Source organism: Mercurialis annua, linkage group LG1-X, assembly GCF_937616625.2.
Source record: "Mercurialis annua linkage group LG1-X, ddMerAnnu1.2, whole genome shotgun sequence".
Lineage (NCBI taxonomy): Eukaryota > Viridiplantae > Streptophyta > Magnoliopsida > Malpighiales > Euphorbiaceae > Mercurialis > Mercurialis annua.
In genome coordinates this window covers 42,612,465-42,634,280 of record NC_065570.1, presented here as the reverse complement: position 1 = coordinate 42,634,280, position 21,816 = coordinate 42,612,465, and the positions used below count along the sequence as shown (strand labels likewise).

At 32.5% G+C, this 21,816-nt stretch overlaps 2 protein-coding genes across 2 annotated transcripts; both read left to right on the top strand.

Moving 5' to 3' along the window:
- The first annotated feature begins 5,932 nt into the window (after positions 1 to 5,932).
- LOC126670147 (uncharacterized) lies at positions 5,933 to 6,955 on the top strand. The gene has a single exon (XM_050363819.1). The coding sequence runs from the start codon at positions 5,933 to 5,935 to the stop codon at positions 6,953 to 6,955; it is 1,023 nt and encodes a 340-aa protein (XP_050219776.1).
- A 10,093-nt stretch (positions 6,956 to 17,048) lies between these two features.
- Positions 17,049 to 18,821, top strand: LOC126671024 (protein WHAT'S THIS FACTOR 9, mitochondrial). The gene is made up of 2 exons (XM_050364716.2): positions 17,049 to 17,232; positions 17,433 to 18,821. Exon 2 carries the CDS (start codon positions 17,549 to 17,551, stop codon positions 18,782 to 18,784), a length of 1,236 nt encoding a protein of 411 aa, XP_050220673.1. The 5' UTR covers positions 17,049 to 17,232; positions 17,433 to 17,548; the 3' UTR covers positions 18,785 to 18,821.
- Positions 18,822 to 21,816: the final 2,995 nt, after the last annotated feature.

Genomic DNA, 21,816 nt, shown 5'->3' with positions numbered 1-21,816 from the left:
CTCAGGTGGATGTTGTGGTCGGTTTCCATAATTATTGTTGTTTCCATGGTTCAGTTGAGGTCAATTTCCTGACTAAAAATTAGAAAACGCATCACACCTTCATTGGCATTAACATGACCCCTATTTTCTCTCCATGAAAAATTCAGATAATTTCTCCATCCTATATTGTAGGTGTTTGAATAAGGATCGTTGCCTTGCCTTTGGCCACCGACATAATTGACTTGATCATTCATAGCCTGACCTAATAGGGGGCATTCCCCTCCCATATGGTCAAATTCTCCACATATGTCACAACTAGTTTGAACCGCTGCTACGAGATTTGTTTTATTGTCTATTTGTCTTTTGAGCAAGTCCACTTGAGCTTGTAGCGGCATTCTCTGCTTTAACCGCTTCCATTTCATTAAATTGGTCTACCGTCATCACACCCTTTTGGATCGATCGTCGTAGACGCTCCGTTTTCCAAGAACAATTGCCCATTTCCAATTCCTCTAGTAGAGCATTTGCTTCGTCATATGTCTTCCTCATAAGATATCATGACCCAATTTCACGGCATCACAACCGGTGCTAGAGAACATGCAAATGCTCGGGGGCAAACCGAGACTCCAACCTTACTTCTAGCATGGCAACTTAAAATCATGCGAAGATTAAAACAAATAAACATTACTTGGAGGCAACTTGAGATTAGAACTCTCAACTCACAACATACATGAAACATGCTCGAGATAAAAAAAAACATCGATATATAAATAAATGTGGAAACATTCTCACGTTAAACCATCCAACATCAAAGTACATAAGCGATAAAGTAAAAAAATACTACAAAGACGTATAACGACAAAGATATCTACTTGCTACGGGTTAGAATTAAAATAATTTAAATTCTTTTAAAAACTCGAACCTTCGAATGTAAACTGGAAATTCATCCATATTTTACGCGATAAAACATAAAATTGGGAACAACAACGGGGCAGTCGAAACTGAGTGAGTTCATAATGCTATATTCAAATATTAAGTTTAAAACCGAGAATATTTTATAACATATATAAATCAATACAAAAATCAATTGAACCTTGTAATATCCCATAATATCATCGAAATCTAAGTGATCGTGAAGTCCGATAAATCAATCCACCGAGTAAATTCATGTAATACCCCATAATTCGATGATGTAAAAAAGTTATGTACATGATGTAATTTTTGTTTAAATTCCAACATAGTAGTTGGAATAGATAGAGTTTTTTTTTTTGACGAGGGAATAGATAGAGTTAAATGATATCGGAAATGGATAAGGGAATTTAAAGGATTTATTATGTGAAGGTTTGTAAGGATAATTAAGATTATATTATTAATATAGAAGTAATCTTAGGTATTTTAATTTAAAAATTGAAGATTTTGGACAAATGGCGTAAGTTTCGTCAAATTTTGATGTAATATAGGTAATTTCCGATATGATATGTATGACATGAGACACATATGGGTTTATTCTAAGATTTAATGTTTGAGTGTGGCTTAGAGCCCAACCTAATATAAGTAAGATAATTTAGTATAAATAGGTGATTTTGTGAAATTATTCATAATTCAAAGTATTTTCTCTCACTAAATTATACTTTCATATCTCTCTATATACATCAAATACTGTCCTATATAATCACTAATGAACACAACTTGATGCTTGCATGCAAGATCAAAAGGAGATTTTTAAAGATTTTCTCAAGAATCATCATAAAGCTTTGCAAAATCATATTTTTTATTTTTCACGGTCAAAAATTCTAAAAGTTTGAAGAGATTATCTTGAGAGGGTATATCTTCAAACCCTTTAGATCATTTTGAGTTTTGGTTGGTGTTTTATAGAGATTTTTATGAGTTTGCAGATAAAAAGTCGATAAGCTCTTGCTAATCTACGCCGTTTCTCAAGATGAGAAGAAAACCTAAGAAACCCAGTTACACTACGCCCAAGCAAATTTCGAATCTGAAACTTACGATTGTGGAGGAAATTTTGGAGGAGGAGAAACGTGAGGAAGCTGAATCGAGTAAGAAGAATAACGAAGGAGGAATTGATCTGGTAAATACTGATGTTGATTTGGTGACTAAGGAGTATGGGTTGGATCTTTCGAATCTAAATAGATATATGGTTGTTAATAACCTATTTGAATCAGATAATGGTAGAGATGATGTTGAGAGTGTTAAATCGGTAGTCAGTGAGAAGAGCCTGAAAAGTAATGGTGGGAGGATCTCTGGAGCGAGATTCTCTCCGGCTGAAGAGATCAGAGAAGAGGAGGAGAACCCAAAGGTGGAAGAGAAATCCTGGAGATCTCTTTTTGTTTCTAATAGAGTTCAGAGTAATGGTGCTAGACTGAAGTACCACCCCCCAGCTATCAGTAATGGTAACAAGGTGGTGAAATTCCATTCTACTGGAGTTCAAGAGGAGGAAGATAAATGGAAGCATGCCCTAGTGTGCTCTGTTTTAACTGAACCCCGTTTCTTCAGATTCCAAGGGTTTCTGCTGAGTAGATGGAGGAATATAGGTTTGAAGGAGGTGATTCAAATCAATCCTAAGATGTTTTTATTGCATTTTGAGAATGAGGAAGGGAAGATGACTGCCCTCCATGATGGCCCTGTATTTTTTGATCAAAAACCGGTTGTCCTAAAAGAATGGCAAAAGCGCATGAAGTTCAAAGTGGATGAGCTATAGAAGGTGCCGGTTTGGGTCCAGTTCCCTGATTTCCATGGGAATTTTGGACTCCAGTCATGCTGGGAAGAATGGCTAGCTTGTGCGGGAGACCCATGTTTACAGACCCGTGCACCAACAACCTGTCCAGGTTAGCTTATCCTTGAGTCTTAATAGAAATGGATGTGTTTGGTGAATTTCCTGCAGAGGTAATTTTGGAAGATGAAACAGGGGAGAGGTTTTTGCAGAAAATTGTGTATGAATGGAGACCCCAAGCATGCTCAAAATGCAAAACTTTGGGTCATAGCTTGGTGAATCGCAAAACTAATGGAGGGGGTGTGAAGAAATGAGTTCCTAAAAGTGTGGAAGCTATCAGTGATGAGAAGGATATTAAAAAGAATGTGGAGACTTTGAAGGACCCTATTCCAGAGTCTCTAACTGGAAATAATATTGAGGTTCACAAGGGCAGGAATATGAGTACAGGAGATACTCAGAAAGCTAAGTCTGCAGCTATGGTGAAGGGTAAAAACAAGGCTCTTAGTCAGAATGTTGTTAGTGCTATGAGCAATGTCCATACCCAAGTTGAGAGGCAGCCTGGAGTGAGAATTGGAGTGATAGGAGACAATAGGCAGAAAAAGACTAGTATACCCCCTGAAAGGGGAAAATGATTGGGGTCTGAAACATTAGGGGTCTTAATGACCCCAATAAGCAATATGAGATTAGGAACTGGATAGATAAAAATCAGTTATCTCTTATTGCTATTGTGGAAACTAGGGTAAGGAGAATTAATATGGAGAAGGTGTGGAAGGGTCTTAAGTTGAATGGTTGGAAAATCATTGATAATTATGATTTCTGTGAGTTGGGGAGAATTTGGGTGATTTATAGAGTCGAGAGGATCAATGTTACAAGAATTAAAAGCAATGATCAAATGACTCATTGTAGAATTATGTATGGGGAGAGAACTTTTCTTTGCACTTTCATTTATGGTGCTAATGAAAATGTTAACAGGAAGACTATGTGGAATGACATCAGGGATATTTCTAGAGGCAATAATGAGCCTATGTTACTGGGGGATTTTAATGTTATCTTAAGAGATAATGAAAGATATGGTGGGAATATGGCTAGTATGGCTACTTGTGAGGATTTTCAGGATTGTGTTGATGAAGCTAACCTCCTGGAAATGAAGTGGAGTGGAAATCTCTTTACCTGGACTAATAATCAAGATGGCAGCAGCAGAGTTTGGAGGAGACTTGACAGGGTGTTGATTAATGAAATATGGCTGACTGATTTTGATAATACTGAAGCCAAAGTTCTATGCCCAGATATTTCTGATCATGCTTCCATTATTGTTGTTTTTAATGATGTTAGAAGCCCTAGTATGAAACCTTTTAGGTTTTTTAATATGTGGGTTGACTGTGAGGACTTTTTGAGTATAGTGAAAAATGGCTGGGATAAGCAAGTGGATGGGTTTAAAATGTTTAGTATAATCAAAAAACTCAAGATGTTAAAGTATGATCTTAAGAAGCTGAATAGAACCAAATTTAGCAATATTTCTGGTAAAGTTGAGGATACTAGGAAAATGCTAGAGGAGATTTAGACTAATATTCAGAGTGATCCCCTAAACCCTGATTTAATTGATGAAGAGAAGGCAGTTGTGATTTATTTGAAGAAATTACTTAAGTGGGAGGAGAATTTCTTTAGGCAAAAATCGAGAGTGCAATAGATTGAATTAGGTGATTGTAATACTAGTTTTTTCCATAAGTCCCTCAAGCAAAGGAACTCTAGCAATAGGATTAACCACCTTATTGTTGACAATAACACTATCACTGACCAAAGAGAGATTGTGTTCAGTATAGTGGAGTATTATAAAAAGCTTTTTGGGGTTTCTAGAACTAGACCTAGAAGTGTGAACCATAACACCATTGCTAGGGGTTGTTGTGTGTCTGATGAGGACTGCATTAGGCTCATTGATGTAGTTTCTGACAAAGAGATTAAGGATGCCATGTTTAGCATCAATAATGATAAAGCCCCGGGGCGGATGGTTATGGTAGTCTCTTTTTTAAGAGGAGTTGGAGTATTATTGCCAAGGATGTCAGTGATGCCATTAGGGATTTTTTTTGATAATGGCTTCTTATTAAAGCAACTTAACACCACTATCATTTCTATTATCCCTAAAGTTGAGAATGTTGAAAACCTCAATGATTTGAGGCCTATTTCCTGTTGTAATGTGTTGTATAAATGCATTACTAAAATCATTTCAGCTAGAATGACCCCCTGTTTGAAGTACCTAGTGAATAAGGCCCAGTCTGCTTTTGTTCCTGGTAGGAGGATTATTGATAATATATTGCTTGCCCATGAATTAGTTTTTAACTATCATAATGGTAAGAAGAATGGTGATTGTGCTATGAAAATTGACTTTAGGAAATCTTATGACTCTATTGGTTGGGACTGTATTGAGGAAGTCTTAAATGGGTTAAAGTTCCCCCCCCCCCCCCCAAGTTTATTAATTGGATCATGAAGTGTGTGAGATCTCCTGCTTATTCTGTGATGGTTAATGGGAAGCCAAGGGTTATTTCAAGGTGAGTGTGGCATCAGACAGGGTGACCCCATGTCTCCCTTGCTTTTTGTGCTTGTCATGGAATATCTTTCCAGAGCACTTGACCTCATTGATGAAGAAGATTTTGATTATCACACAGGCTGTAAATCTCTGAGAATCAAGCACATTAGCTTTGCAGATGACCTGTTCATCTTCTGTAAAGCTAATAACATAAGTATTACCAAGATTGCAAATGTACTCAAGCATTTTCATGAAGTCTCAAGGTTACAGGTTAACACCAGCAAGAGTTCTGTTTACTTTGGAGGAGTTAATGAAAGCTTGAAAGTTTATATTTTGTCCATCCTGGGTTTTAATAAGGGTTCTCTGCCTATCAAATACCTAGGTGTCCCTCTGATTTCGAAGAGACTCACAAAAGAGGATTGTAAGGGGCTTATTGATAAAATCACCAAAAGGATTTCCCATTGGACTGCTAGACATCTTACTTATGCTGGGAGGTTACAGTTGGTTAATGCTGTCCTTTTCAGTATGCAAGTTTACTGGAGCAGTATCTTTATCATTCCAATTGCAGTGGTGAAAAGTGTAGACAGATTGTGCAAGAATTTCCTGTGGAAAGGCTCTATTGAATATAAATATGGTAATTTGGTGGCTTGGTGGCTTGGTCTGAAACTTGCTGTAACAAGAGTGAAGGTGGTTTGGGGATAAAGAATATGAGATTATGGAATAGGGTGGCTGTTATGAGGCATATCTGGGATCTTGTGGGCATGAAAGAATCCCTTTGGGCCACTTGGATTATAGAAAACAAACTCAAGAAGCTTAGTTTCTGGGGCATAACTAAGCCTTTAGTAGCTAGTTGGAATTGGCAAAATTTGATTAAGCTTAGACAGTACATCAAAAGCTGTTTTAAGTATGATCTTGGTAAAGGTGATTGCTCCTTCTGGTTTGACCCTTGGTGTAATGGCAAAGCTATAGTGGATTTGTATCCTAGTGTGTCTTTTAATAATGCAGATGTTTCTAAATTTGCAAAGGTTAAAGACTTATGGTGCAGAGGCAGTTGGAGATTTCCAGGGCCTATGGATGAGCATGTAGACAATATGTGGAGTTTCATTAAAGATAATTTCACCATTGATGAGAGCAGTGAAGATAAAGTTAGCTGGAGTGTTAGCCCTTCTGGTATCTTTTCTATTAATTCTGCCTGGAATCATTTTAGAGAGGAGAAGCCTAGAGTGTCCTGGTGGAAAGTGGTTTGGGGCCCTGGAAACATTCCTAAACAAAGCTTCATAGCTTGGTTAGCTCTTAAGAACAGATTGAGAACTAAGGATAAACTCATGAAATGGGGGTGTATTGATAATGATATATGTGTGTTCTGCAATAGAGGGCCTGAATCAATTAATCATTTGTTCTTTAGATGCAACATTACCAGTGGTATCTTCAAGTCAGTCATGTTGGCTTGTAATATCAACAGGGAGATTGTTAACTGGAGAAGAGAATGGTCTTGGTACAGTAGAAGAATAAGGGGTAAGAGCCTTTTAGCCAAAGTGAGAAGATTGGCTTTCGTCTGTACCATCTATCAGATTTGGAGAGGTAGGAACAAACTAGTGTTTGACAGAATTCCTGTAGATGCTGGAGCCATTAAAGGTTTGATTAAAAGAGATATTCTGATGAAGATGTTTGCAAAAAGAAGCAGGTCTATTGTTTTTCAAAATTTATACCATAACTGGTATAACATGTAATAGATTGAGTAGTTGCTGCTTTCCAGCCTTGATGTAAGTGAGACTTGTTTAGTGCTTAATATATCTCTTGGTATATTTTACCAAAATAAATAAATTAAATGTGAATTATATGCATGTTCTTGAAATTTATGAACATGGAGTTTGAATGTTTTTCATGCAATGGTTCTTGGGGTGTTATTATGAAATTGACCACATGGGTATGCTTAGAATCAGTAGTAGTATGTTTGGTATGATTTTGGTGGATTTTGGATGAGTTTGTGAAAAGTTAAAGTTTAGGGTCTAATTGGTCAATTGACAAAAATTTAAGGGTTTATCGGATATTTGTCCAAAAAATGATATATGAAAATTATGGACTGATTTATAATGATTTAAAAAATATAAATTATTTTGGGGTTTAATTGATTGTAAATTAAGGTTTTGGGTTAAATTGGTTAAAAAGTAAGTTTAAGGACCAAAAAAGTACTTTTCCCAAAATCTGGAAATTTGAAACTTTAGGACTGAAATAGTACCCAAGAGTATGATTTAGTAAGTTTGAATCTTTGTGAGTAAGTTTTAAAAAGAAAAATTAAAAAGGGATGACATGGTAAATTTTGAATGTTCAAGGGCCAGTTTGGTAATTTTTCCAAATCTATAATTATAGTGCCAAGGGTTTGAATTGAAACCCAGAAATTAAAATTGAGAATTTTGAAAAATAAAATGGTAAAGAGGGCGAATTTGTAAAGTTTGAAAAGTTTAGGGAGTTTTTGACACTTTTACCAAAACCCTAATATTTTAGCAGAAAGGGGATAATTTGATTTAAGATATAAGAATAATATTTCAAGAATAATATGAGAACCAAATGAATAAGATATGAAATTTATGGGTTCTAAAAGAATTTATCGGTTTATGCTCCGAGAAATGAGTTTGTCTTTTTCGATGTTTTAAAGTAATGTTTTTGATATCAATATTGGAAAAATAATTTCCAATAGTTATGGAATGAAATCCGAACTTGAAAGGAAAAACCTCAGTTAAAGTATATGATGTTAAAAAAAGAAAACGATATCGTCGAGCATTAAGTGGTGTACTCGGCTGACGAGGTACGAAAAGTTTTTTCGAAAAAGAAAAGATTTGAAGTTAGCCATTTCCTAGCTTAGCTAGGTGTCGTCTCCATTTTTCAAAACCTTTCAATCCGAAGTCAGCCATACGTTTAGGCGAGTGACCCCCAAATCCTGCCCCGCTCACAATCACCATTAGTTTTCATCCTCTCCTTTTATTATCTCCTTTTTTTCGTTTATTATTTTTCCATTCCCTCCCCATCTGGTTATATTCAACCAATAATTATTGAATTTTGAATTGACAGAGTAATTGACAAATATTTTAATACTAAAATTGATTGTAGTGTCTTCTTTCTAATTCATTTGACATAAATATGATCGAGTATGGACCCTAGAAAACTTAAAAAGTGCAACTTATAAATTAAATTTTATATAAAACAAATACCAATTAAAATGAATGAAAGTATCATTTCAATTATATGAAAAAAATCGGACTATATATGCCATAATACCAAGAAGTCGTCTTCCTGATTTTCAGCTAAAATGTTAGTTTTTCTTGGACTAATTGCGTTGTTATATCTATTTTCAATCTAGAAAGATAACAACAATGGGGAAATATGACTTAGATGACCTGGCTGGATCCTTTTCGGTCCACGGCTGGAATTGTACTTTGAATATTGGGATGACAGATCAAGCTACACTGTGTATATATAATCACCCATGGCCCCTCAATTTTAGGGGTACGGGCGCTAAACCCCCCGATGTTTAAAAACGGGCGCTAAACCCCCTAAATTTTGTGTCGGCGCTCACCATGGCTTTTTTGGACGAAAATACCCTTTGTGCCGTCTTTTATTTGGCGGCTGTCTTTAAAAAAAAAAGTTGACTGACACCATGTGTCAGTTGACACGTCATCAAAAGACAAAAAAATAAAAATACCCGAAACACCCCTAAATATAATATCTGATAAAAAAAACTCAACCCAAAATCCAACCACCTGTTCTAACCCAAACCACCCCAACCCAACCACCTCCGCCACATCACTGCCGGAAAATTTTCCGGTCATCTTCTCCAAGTGAAAGATGACCGGAAAAAATTTTCCGGTCATCCGGAAACAGATCCAGGCAAGGATCTGTTCCAAGAACAGCTGGAACAGATCCTTGCTTAGGGATGACCGGAAAATTTTTCCGGTCATCTTCCGCTCGGAGAAGATGAACGGAAAAATTTTCCGGCAGTGGTAGGGTGGCGGCGGTGGTTGGGTGGGAGTGCTGGTTGGGTTGGTTGTTGTTGTTAATCAAATGGTTAGATTAGATTGGGTTGGTTTGTTTTTTTTTTGTCTTTTTTTAACTAAAGTAAGGGTATTTTGGGTGTTTGAAATTTTTAAGGTATATTTCTGATGTGTCAGATGATATGGCAGTGTCAGTTTTTTTTTAAGACTGAGAATTGACTGAAAAAACGGCGCCAGGGGTATTTTCGTCATATTTGGAGCTTAGGGGGTTTTGTGAGCGCTGACACAAAGTTTAGGGGGTTTAGCGCCCGTTTTTAAATATCAGGGGGTTTAGCATCCGTACCCCTAAAGTTGAGGGTCCATGGGTGATTATTAGCCCTTATCCTTTGCCTGAGCTAGAAGGAGAATTCGGATTTTCCTATGAATCATTGATGAGAGAGTTTGCTGCTAAGATGAACGTCACTTCAGCCTATAAGGCTGCATCCATCCCTGGAAAGACAGATTTTTGTCTGGGATGAAATAAGACTTCAAAATAATATAATCATTAGTGGGGCAAGGGAGGTGAAATCCTCAAATCATCTTTTTTAATATAAAAATAATTTTTTATTGTTCGAAAAAATGAGGATACAGCCTCAATAATACAAGAATTATACTCCCTCCGTCCTAAATTGATAAGCAGTTTAGGACAAATACAAGTATTAAGAAATTTTATAAATCTATGCAAAATGAGTAATTCTATAAAACATAACACACTTGCCCTTATTTAATGTAGTATTGACTTTATTTTTTTAGTAGATTTTGCTCTTTTGTTTAATGTAATATATTACAATTAATGAGGGTATATATGTCATTTAAGCATTAAAGCAATAAATTACCGTTTATAATTTGGATAAAAAAATTTAAAATAGTGCCTACCAATTTGGGACGGAGGGAGTATGTGATTAGGAATAGCTTCTTATTACAATGAGAAAATTACACCAAATCACCCAAAAACTCAAAAGTTTGTTGAAATCACCCAACTTTTTTTTTTTGCAAAAATCTCTCAATTTTAAAAGATTCTTTTCATCTCTACCTTTTAATAGTTGTGATTACTATTTTATCCCTATGGTGTATTTTACCTATTGTGTTTCCATTACACCTAATAATTTCTCCTCATTTTACATAAACCGGGCCAATTCTAACCGAACCACCACCGGTCATACCATTATTGGCCGGTCAACGGCCGGACCACCGCGGTCAACGCCCAGACCACCACCATTAATGGTTTGTGGTCTAACCATTTTTAATGGTTGGACCAATTTTAGTTAGATAATTAAAAATTAAATAAAACACCATTTTGAGATTGAGGAGATTTGAACCCTTGACCTCTTATAAGAGAAAGGTTGTAATTGTTGTCAACATTTACTCTATAATATATATGTATAACTGATTATAAATTTAAATTAACTTATTAGAATGAAATTAATTTATAATGTAAATTAAATATCAACTTAAATTAAATTTATTATAAGTTTAATATTAAATTAGTCTAATTAAATTTATTTATTTATTTATTAAATATATATACAATAAAAAAATAAAATATACATATATTTATATTTTATACAATTTATTAATATATAAGTAAAACTAGTAAAAATATTTCACTTTTTAAAATTGAAAAATATAATGGTTTAGTGGTCGCAGTCGGATATGTGGTAGTGGGACCCCCGTGGTGTGCGAAAACTCAATAAGAACTCAATATAAACTCAATGACGACTTAATGTCAATTCAATGATAACTTAATGTCAACTTCATTATGTATACTATTAAAAGTAATTTATAATATAACAAATAAACTAATAGTAATTTGAAAGTAAATTATTTAAGGTTTTATTAAAATAAAATAAACCGAAAATAATTTTAATATAAGTGAACTGAATATAAACTTAATATTAACTCAATGTGAACTCAATATAAACTCAAAGTAAACTTAATGTGAACTCAATATAAATTCAATATAAATAATGTTCACTGAATGTTAATTCAAAGTAAATGTTTTGATAAATAATTATAAATTTAAAATGAAATTATTTTATATTATTATATAAAATTATTTTTCTATAATTTATACTTTCAAAAATAAACTATAGTAGATTGAAAGTAAATTATTTAAGTTTTTATTACAGTAATTTGTGTAAATTTAATGTCAACTCAATATGGACTTAATGTCAACTCAATGACGACCCAATATCAACTCAATGTAAATCTAATGTCAACTCAATGTAAATTTAATGTATTTTAGTAAATATACTTTTAAAAATTAACTTAATATCAGCTCAATGTAAATTTAATATCAACTCAATGTCGACTCAATGTCAACTCAATGTAATCCTAATATCAACTCAATGTAAACCTAATGTAAATCCGAAGTAATTTTTTAGTAAATTATTTTAATTTTAAAATGTAAATTAATATCAACTCAATGTAAACTTAATAACTCAATGTCAACTCAATATAAACCTAATATCGACTCAATGTCAACTCAATATCAACTCAATGTAAACCTAATGTCAGTCCGAAGTGATGTTTTAGTAAATTATTTTAATTTTCAAATGTAAATTAATATCAACTCAATGTAAACTTAATAACTCAACGTCAACTCAATGTAAGCCTAATGACGACTCTATGTCAACTCAATGTAAACCTAATGCCGACTCAATGTCAACTCAATGTAAACCTAATTTCAATCCAAAGTAATTTTTTAGTAAATTATTTTAATTTTGAAATGTAAATTAATATCAACTGAATGCAAACTTAATAACTGAACGTCGACTCAATGTCAAACTAATGTCGACTCAATGTCAACTCAATGTAAAGCTAATGTCGACTCAATGATGACTCAATGTCAACTCAATATAAACCTAATATCAACTCAATTTAAACTTAATATAAATTAAATTTAATATCAACTCAACGTCGACTCAATGTCAAGTGAATGTAAATCTAATATAAACTCAATATAAAATTGATGTAAACTACATGTCAATTCAAAGTAAATGTTTTAGTAAATTATTATAATTTTAAACATTAACTTAATATCAACTCAACGTCGACTTAATATCAATTTAATGACAGTTCAATGTCAACTCAATGTAAACCTAATGTCAATTCAATGTAATCCTAATGTCAACTCAGTGTAAATCTCATGTCAATGCATGCAAACCTAATGTCAACTCAGTATAAATTTAATGTCAATCCGAAATAGTAAATTATTTTAATTTTGAAATGTAACTTAATATCAACTCAACGTAAACCTAATGTCAACTCGATATAAACCTAATGTCAACTCAATGTAAACTTGATGAAGGTTACATGTCAATTTAAAGCAATTTTTTTAGTAATTTATTATAATTTTAAAAACTAACTTTATATCAACTAAATTAACTTATATAATTTATTTTGAGTTTATATCGAGTTGACATTAAGTTAATTGTGTTTCTAATACATTAATTTATAAATTTATTTTAACTTAATTTACTTTAAGTTAATATTTAATTTACACTAGTATTAATTTAATTAGAATAAATTAATTTAAATTTTAATAAGCATAATATTTTATTAGTATTTTATAATAATATATAATTTATAATCAACCATTTTAATATGTTTATATTTAGTTTAAATGCTTCCTTATACATTATTAAAGAGTATATGTATATATATTAAAGAGTAATTAAAGACAACAAACATGTCTGCCTTGATGGTTAGACACATGGACAATGTGTGAGAGTTCATGGGTTCTATTCCTACTAATAGCAAATTTATATTTTATTTAATTCTTTTAAAATCTCACCACTATAGTTGACTGCCGTTGACCGCGGGTTGACTTCCGTTGACCGCGGGTTGACCGCTATTGACCGCGGTGGTCCGGCCGTTGACCGGCGTTGACCGCGGTGGTCCGGCCGGTCGGACCGGAATTTGGCCAGTGGTCGGTGGCGGTTGGTTAGATTGTCTAACCAAATCTAGATTTGCCACGTGTCATCATTTGATTGACTCAAACATAGACCAATGAAATGTTGACAAATACCAAGGACAATATTGTCTCATTTTCTTTTATTTTGGGTTATGAGGGATTTTTGTAAACTTTTTATTTTTTTTGAGAGATTTTTGCCAAAATCAAAATGGTGAGGGAAAAGTGAAACACCATAGCATTTTTAGGGGATTTGTGTAAAAAACCCTATTACAATTTCATCTAATAAGCCCATAAAAACTGATTTTTTACTAGAGGAAATTACACCCTATATCTCATTTTTTATAAAAGTATACATTAGTGACTCAAGAAAAAAAATTATGCAGAAATCTCTCAATTGGTTTTTAAACTTTTCATTTATACCTCATTCTATTTTTATTTCTATTATATCCTCTCTCTAATAAATAAAACACATCATTCTCTGTAGAAAAATGCAACGTTAGAAGGAGCAGCAAGACACCGCCGGCGAAAGAAGAAGATGACGGTCGCCATCCATGGCTTCAGCTCCGACGACCGCCGTTTTCTCTGATAACCACTGTTTAGTGAGGATCTGGATGATTTAAAATCGGATTTTGCTTCCGCGTTCATCGATGCCGTTAGTTTTCTGATGTTGGTCGTTGCCAACTGTATTTTATCTGATATTGTTGTTCCACCTTGATTCAAATCTCTTTCTTTTCAATTTTTTTAATATCACTGTTTTTGTGTGAGTTGGTTTGTCTCGAGAGAAAAAGCAAATAAAGAAGATGATGGTATTGAATTATTCATTTTAAAATTATTTTTAGAAAAGACAGGCTGGAAAAGACGCATCATTCATGTTTGTTGGTGATGGGTGGAAGATGCAACAATCTGGTGGTGATTACAATGTGTAATATTGATTCATAAATGGATCATTGATTTAAAGTGCTGGAGATATTGAATGAACAGTGGTAGAAGGAACATGGGTGTAGGCTGTTTTTATTGAACAAATGAATTCACATTATGTTATTAGAGGATGTAGGGTGTGATGGTGATGATCACATGCTGATTTGGTTTTAGTGTGTTTTCTTAATGAAATAAATTAAAGAGGATAAAAAAAGAAGCTTTTTAGATAACAAAAAGGATTAATAATCATTTGATAGTTTAAGTAAATTTAATCTGTTATCAACATCATGTGAATCTTAAATCAATTTTAATTTATCAATATTATAACATTAAGAATGTAAAAAAAAGATTTAAACAAAAAACCGATAACTTAAAGTTGACGATGAGTTGATTTCTGACTACTTAAACACGAAATAAATTAATAAATATGTATTTAAAATATAAATTTGACAACAAGTTGATTCATGGTAATAAAAAAACAAATAATAAATTGATAAGTGTTTTATGTAACCATGATTAACTTTAGTTTCGATAAAAAAACAATTTAAACTTTTTTTTATATACATTCATTAGTTTATTATGTGTGTTTGTAATCATGAATCAACTCGTTGTCAACTCTAGATTTTATTGTCTCATAAATCTTGAATAATATTTTTTGAATGGAATAATCAAAGTAAAAAATATATGTTTGCTAATTTATTATATTTTTGTGTAATCATGAATTAACTCATTGTTAACTTTAAAGTTTAAATATACATTTATTATAGCATCGTTTATTTTTGTAAATATTAATCAACTCGTTGTCAATTCATATTTTAAATATAAAATAATTAGTTTATCATTTGTTTATATAAGCATTATTCGACTCATTATTAATTTTAAATTTTAAGATTTTATTAGCTATAAAATTTTATCAATTTCAGATTATTTTAGATTGATTATTAGTTTATATCAAGTTGATTATCAATTTACATCAACCACACTTCAATTTAGTTTTTTGATTTTTATATCTATTAAATTATTTGTTTATATAGACATGAATAGACTCATTATTAATTCTAAAATTTAAAAGTTTTATTAACAATAAAATCTTATCAATTTCAGTTTACATTATAGGTTGATTATTAGTGTACATCAAGTTGATATACTTCAATTTTATTTGTTGATTTATATATATTAAAATATTATTACTATAATATGTCAAATGTATAGTTAAAAATACAAACATAAAAAAATATACACTTTAAATTTTAAAATTATTTAAAACAAAAATCAATCAACTGTCAACTAAAGATCAACTGAACGTTAGCCGAAAATCAACCGAAAATCAACTGGAGGTCAACTAAATATTATTACCATTGCCCCCATTTTAAGGTTGAAATGTGTCGATTTTAACTGTTTTAATAAATTTTATTTAATATTGAAACTCTTTTTTTATAATTTGGCCAAATTTTAAAAATCAATCAAATGTCAACTGAACATCAACTAAATGTCAACCGAATATCAACCGTAAATCAATTAAATGTCATCTGAAGATCAACTAAATGTCAACCGAACATCTATCAAATAAATGAGAAATGAGAGATAAATGACAGACTATTATGCATAAGTGCACAAGCACACACACATTAAAAAAATAAGCCAGCAATTTTATACTCATTCAAGCACCTGCAAATTTTGGCAACCTAGCCAAAAATGATTATATTGCTCTGTACGTATGCTTTCATAATTCAACTTGTAATGAGTGGGTTTGTTGTACATGTATGGATTGACATCTATACCAAATGAAACAATAGAAAGAAGATATCGCCGTCGCCGATAAACTTCTCTATAAAATTTATCATCCACAAGATTTTAATAGCAGTGAATGTCAGTGTTATCCTCACCATCGCCGATGAATTTCTCTCCAAAATTCCTCTTTCAAGATTTTCACCGCGGCGGGCTCCGCCGCCATGATCGGAGATTCATCAAAGTAGATCCTGCCGCGATGCAAAACAGCAGTAACAATGCAAATGTGACCAAAGAAACACGATTACTGCTGCCATATCTCAGCTCTGCTCCAATATTGGTGGCCGGCCGATGGATCTTCTCCCGTCGTTTAAGGAAGCCCGACATTTCACAGTGGCAGAGAACGACTCTCGACTCCTCCACTTACCTCCGGCTCCGTCGTTACTGTATTCTCTGTCCTCCAACACGCTTATTGCCCGGAAAACATTGACTTTTACTTCATCGCATTCTCGCCGGAGAGCTGAAATTCGCCGTACAATAACCGTAATGTTTTCGGTAATTAACTTGTTCTTCTCTGTTGTGTTGGGAAGAAGAAGAAGGGGGGCATAATTGTCCTATTTTAAAACTGAATTAGCAGATTTTCGATTTTGAGGTATTTATGCAAAGTTTTATTTTTTCTTGAGAGATTTCTGTCTATTTCTATTTTGTGAGGTATAAATGTTAACCTATTGATGTTTTAAGGGATTTGTGTGCTTAACCCTTTTTACTATATAAAACATGCTCATTAGCCAAAGCCAATTTCAATTCCAGTACCTGCATTGCTTAAATTGTCACTACTCAAGCTCTCAAAAGAATTGTTATTACTCAATGTGAGAACTGAGAAGTGGTAAATAATTGATAATGTTACATGCACGGTAATTGATTTTAAAGATCACTGTACCTTTTAAAAATTGCAAAATAGTGGCCGAACTTAACGTAACATTTTACTTATTATACTATTTAATTATATTAAGATAGAAAGATTTTTGGTCACTAAAAAAAATATTTCGAGTCGATTTTTTGTTGATTGTGTGTATATATAAAATATAAGGTATTATTTATTATAAATAATTAAAATTTAATTACTACATATGTATTATTTGACCGTAAAACACTTAAAAACCTCTCAAAATCACATATTTTAAAGTTTAATAACCAGTTTATTACGTTTTGAAGTTCGGTTATCATTTTGCAATTCTTGAAAAGTATTGTAACCCCTATAATCAATTACTCAAGAAAGATTGTAGTTACATGCAAATCCCATTAACAACCGAATACGGTGACAATTACTTCATTAAAACTCATATACATTTCGTAGCTTTCTTTAAACATAAATACACCGCCAAACCCTTCTTCTCCTCTTCAAAAATTTATTAAGGTAATTGTCTTTAGCTATTATTCAAATGATTTCTTTTAATGCTCTAAATTACTTACTATGCTCAGTTTTGTGAATAATTAGTAATATCTTATTATTGTGTTGTTCATGCCTACAATCTGTTTGATCAAATTCCTAAATCAGAATGTTCATGGATAATAAACTAATGACAATCTTTTTCTGTTGTTGCTGCTGATTTCTAGGCATCTTTTAGTCTTGGAATTTCTTTTCTGCTCTACTGTTGGCTGTGTTCTTCCGATTCCTTGAAATATGAAGCACCAAAAGATAAGATTAGACCATGTAATTTGATCCATCACACATGGTTTTCCTGTCATTGCTGGGCAGAGAACGGGTTTCCCATCTTCTATGCGGATGCCGAAGAGGGTCGAATTACCAGCAAACATTCAGTCTAGTAAATGTTAAGTTAAAATGGGCGAAAGACAGGGCATTGGATGGTGTTGTTGTTGGTCAGGGGGATCTTAAAGCAACTTGCTTTCTTGTTTCCATCATCTCCTCGGCTCCTCATCGATGTCTTCCGATCTATCATCTTACACCACTCCGCAGACAGCTTGGTATACCCGATGATCTTAAGCTCTCTACGTTTATCAGGAGGTATCCTACTATTTTTCAAGAATCTCACATTCTTGATAGCGGAGGTACTCGTGTTCCTTGCTTCCGGTTGACCCCTGAAGCCTCAAATATCCACAAAGAAGAGCTCGATATCATTCAGCAAAACCAAATGGATCTCGCCCGAAGGCTGTGCAAACTGCTCATGCTTACTAAGGATAGGACGCTTCCATTACAAACAGTTGACCAGCTAAAATGGGACATGGGATTGCCTTATGATTATTTCGATACCTTGATTCCACATTACCCTGATTTATTTTCTTCAGTTAGGTTCCCTGATGATCGCATTGGCTTAAAGCTTCGAATTTGGGATGATGGCCTTGCCGTCTCCCATTTGCAGAAGAATGCTGCATTCCAACAAAATGAAGATGATGTGAAAACGGGTTGCTTAGCGTTTCCTGTTAAATTTACAAGGGGCTTTGGCTTGAAGAGGAAGTGCATGGCATGGTTGGAGGAGTGGCAGAGGCTCCCTTATACTTCACCTTACTCCGACGCCTCACATTTAGATCCACGTACTGATGTATCTGAAAAGAGGATTGTCGGAGTCTTTCACGAGCTTCTCCATCTCACCGTGCAGAAGAAAACCGAGCGTAAAAATGTGAGTAATCTTCGAAAACCATTATCTCTTCCTCAAAAGTTTACTAAAGTATTCGAGCGCCATCCCGGAATATTTTACATCTCTATGAAGTGCGATACTCAAACGGTTGTTCTTAGAGAATCATATGATGATCAACAACTTTTGCAGAAACATCCTATAGTTGATATCAGGGAAAAATATGGAAGTTTGATGAGTAGAGGGGTTCTGGATAGAAGTAGAGGCTTATACAAGAGATGTTCAACAGACTCATTAGATGGTCTTCAAGGCTATGAACCCAACGATGACTGTGTTTCTAGTCTTGAACAAGAGCTCGACTCTAATTTGTGTTAGAAACATGGTCAAAATGATAGAATTTGTGAATTATGCAGGTGGAGTTATTGTTAATTTGGAATTTATTTTTTATAATAATAAATGTTTCATCAATAGAGAAATATAAAATATAATTTGATAAAAAAATTAAATAAAAAATGAATTAAAGAAGTAAATTTGGATAATAATGAAAATGTATGTGTATAATAAAGTTAAAACGAATAATAATTTTTAATTAATATTTTTAATAGAGATATGTACACGTTAATGATAATAATTTGAGCAAATTACTATGAAACCCCTCACATTTGACATAATTTATACTTTAGTCCCTCTTGTTTTAAAATTAAACTATGTGACCCCTCACTTTTGCTTCCGTCAACATTTTAGTCCCTCCATCTATTTTTTGTGTTAGTCAACGAAGTGAAGGGACTTATGGGTAAATTAATTATCAAACCTGAGGGATTAAATCGTTGACAAAAACAAAAGTGAGGGGTGAAATCGTTGAGAAAAACAAATATGGGGGACCATATAGTTTTGTTGACCTCGTTGACTAACATCCAAAATGGATGAAAGGAATACATCGTTGACAAAATTAAAAATGAGGGGCTATATAGTTTAATTTTCAAATAAGAGGGACTAAACTGTAAATTATGTCAAATATGAGGGGGTGTCATAGTAATTTGCTCTAATAATTTCTCACAATTCATTAGATATATAATTGGGTTTTTTACACAATTCCCTCAAAAGAGCTATGATGTTATGTTTGTACCTCACAATTTTAATATTGGCAGTAATCACTCTAAAAAATAAAAATCTTTCCGTAAATCCCTCATAGTTCAAAATAGGCTGATTTTAATAATAAATAGGACAACTATACCCCTTTTTCATCTTCTTCTTCTTAACATAACAAACAAGCGACAATGGTCACGAATCATAATCTAAGGATTCAAGTTTGGATTGTAAGTAAAGTTAGAGAATTTGAGAATTGATGTAATTTCATAGAAAGATTTGAAAGCTTCTATTTTGAAAATAAGGTTACAACGTGACAGGGACGATTGGTTTAATGTGGCGGCGTGGTGGTCGGACCGGCGACATGGTGGTTGTATCGACGGTGCGGTGGTTAAATCGGTGGTCCGATGGTCTGACTCCTTCGTATTTGGTTGTTATTTGTGTGCATGTGGTGGTTCTGGGAAATTAGTTTCCCCAATTAATATTGATTTTGTTGCGCCCATGGCTGTAGAATTGCCAAGGCATGAATTTTTAAACCTTAGATCTGAGTTATGGTGTTGTATTACCAATTTAATTAGTATTGTTATTGGTATACAAGACTTGTAAAATTAAGGTGTTGCTAAAATTTCAATGAATTCTTGATTTGCAGTAACTTTCTCTTACAGAGTTATATTGTCTATTTCTTAGTTATTTTTTATTAATTGTATCTTAAAGAAACAATATTGATTTCGATATCCGCCATCATGCAATTTGCTCTCTATTAGTTTGATATGTAGTTTACAAAATTATGAGTATATGGCAATTGAAGAATGTTGATGGCAGAATCTAAGTTTTCATGATTTTATTACAATTTATTTTTTTAAGCTATTTTCAATAACAATTGTACTTTAAAACATGAATTTACATAAATAAAGTACGAGCCACATATTTTCAAACACTTGAAATGGTAATCCATTTTTTGTCATACTGCTAGAAATTTGTTAAGTGTTAAACCTTCTCATGTATGTGTACTTATAGAGTATTTAATCACAACAACATCATCATCCACCCGATAATTTACTTCAAGTTTACTTCTAGTAAATATACATACACTTTATTAAAAAGAAGCACGATAAATTGAACTAAGATAATTCATTTGATATAGGTTCATATCAGGTTCACATCAGGTTGATTTTCGGTTTATAGACTGTCAAATACATTTCACTGAAAAGAGATTCAATTTGTATATTGCACTAAATCTCAAAATTCTATCTATACTAAATATCAGATAAGATTGTAAAGAGAAGTAATGTAAATTTTATTAAAAATTGAATTAAGATTGTTTAGTTGATATAGGTTCACATCAGGTTCACATCAGGTTGATTTTTGATTTTATAGAATGTCAAATACATTTCATTAAAAGAGATATTGAATTTATATATTACACTAAATCTCAAAATTCTCTCAATATAAAATGTCATTTAAGATTGTAAAGAGCAACAAGACAAATTTTATTAAAAATTGAATTAAGGTAGTTCAGTTTATATAGGTACACATCCGGTTCACATCAAGTTGATTTTCAGTTTTATAAACTGTCAAATTTATTTCTCTTAAAAGATATATTCCATTTGTGATTACACTATATCTCAAAATTCTCTTTATATAAAATGTCATTTAAGATTGTAAAGATCAGCAAGACAAATTTATTAAAAATTGAATTAAGATAGTTCAGTTGATATAGGTTCACATCCGGTTCATATTAGGTTGATTTTTAGTTTTATAAACTGTCAAATATATTTCAATTAAAATAGATATCCAATTTGTGATTACACTAAATCTCAAAATTCTCTTTATATAAAATATCATTTAAAATTGTAAAGAACAGTAAGACAAATTTTATTAAAAATTATATTAAAGTAGTTCAACTGATATAGTTCACATCTGGTTAACATCAGGGTGGTTTTTGTTTTTATAAACTGTCAAATATATTTCACTTAAAAGAGATATTTAATTTGTATATGACACTAAATCTCAAAACTCTCTCTAAATAAAATATCATTTAAAATTGTTAAGAGCAGTAAGATAAATTTTATTAAAAATTAAATTAAGGTAGTTCAGTTAATATAGGTTTACATCTGGTTCACATTAGGTAGACTTTCGGTTTTATAGACTGTCAAAAACATTCCACTTAAACTAAAATATTTATAACATGATTTGTTGGATCACTAAAAAATGCAGAAACATAGAAATTTACTGCTAAAATTACAGCAATCATTAAGCTCCAAAATGACCACTAATTCAACTACAATTACTATAGCAACAATAATAATCTGTTTTTCAGC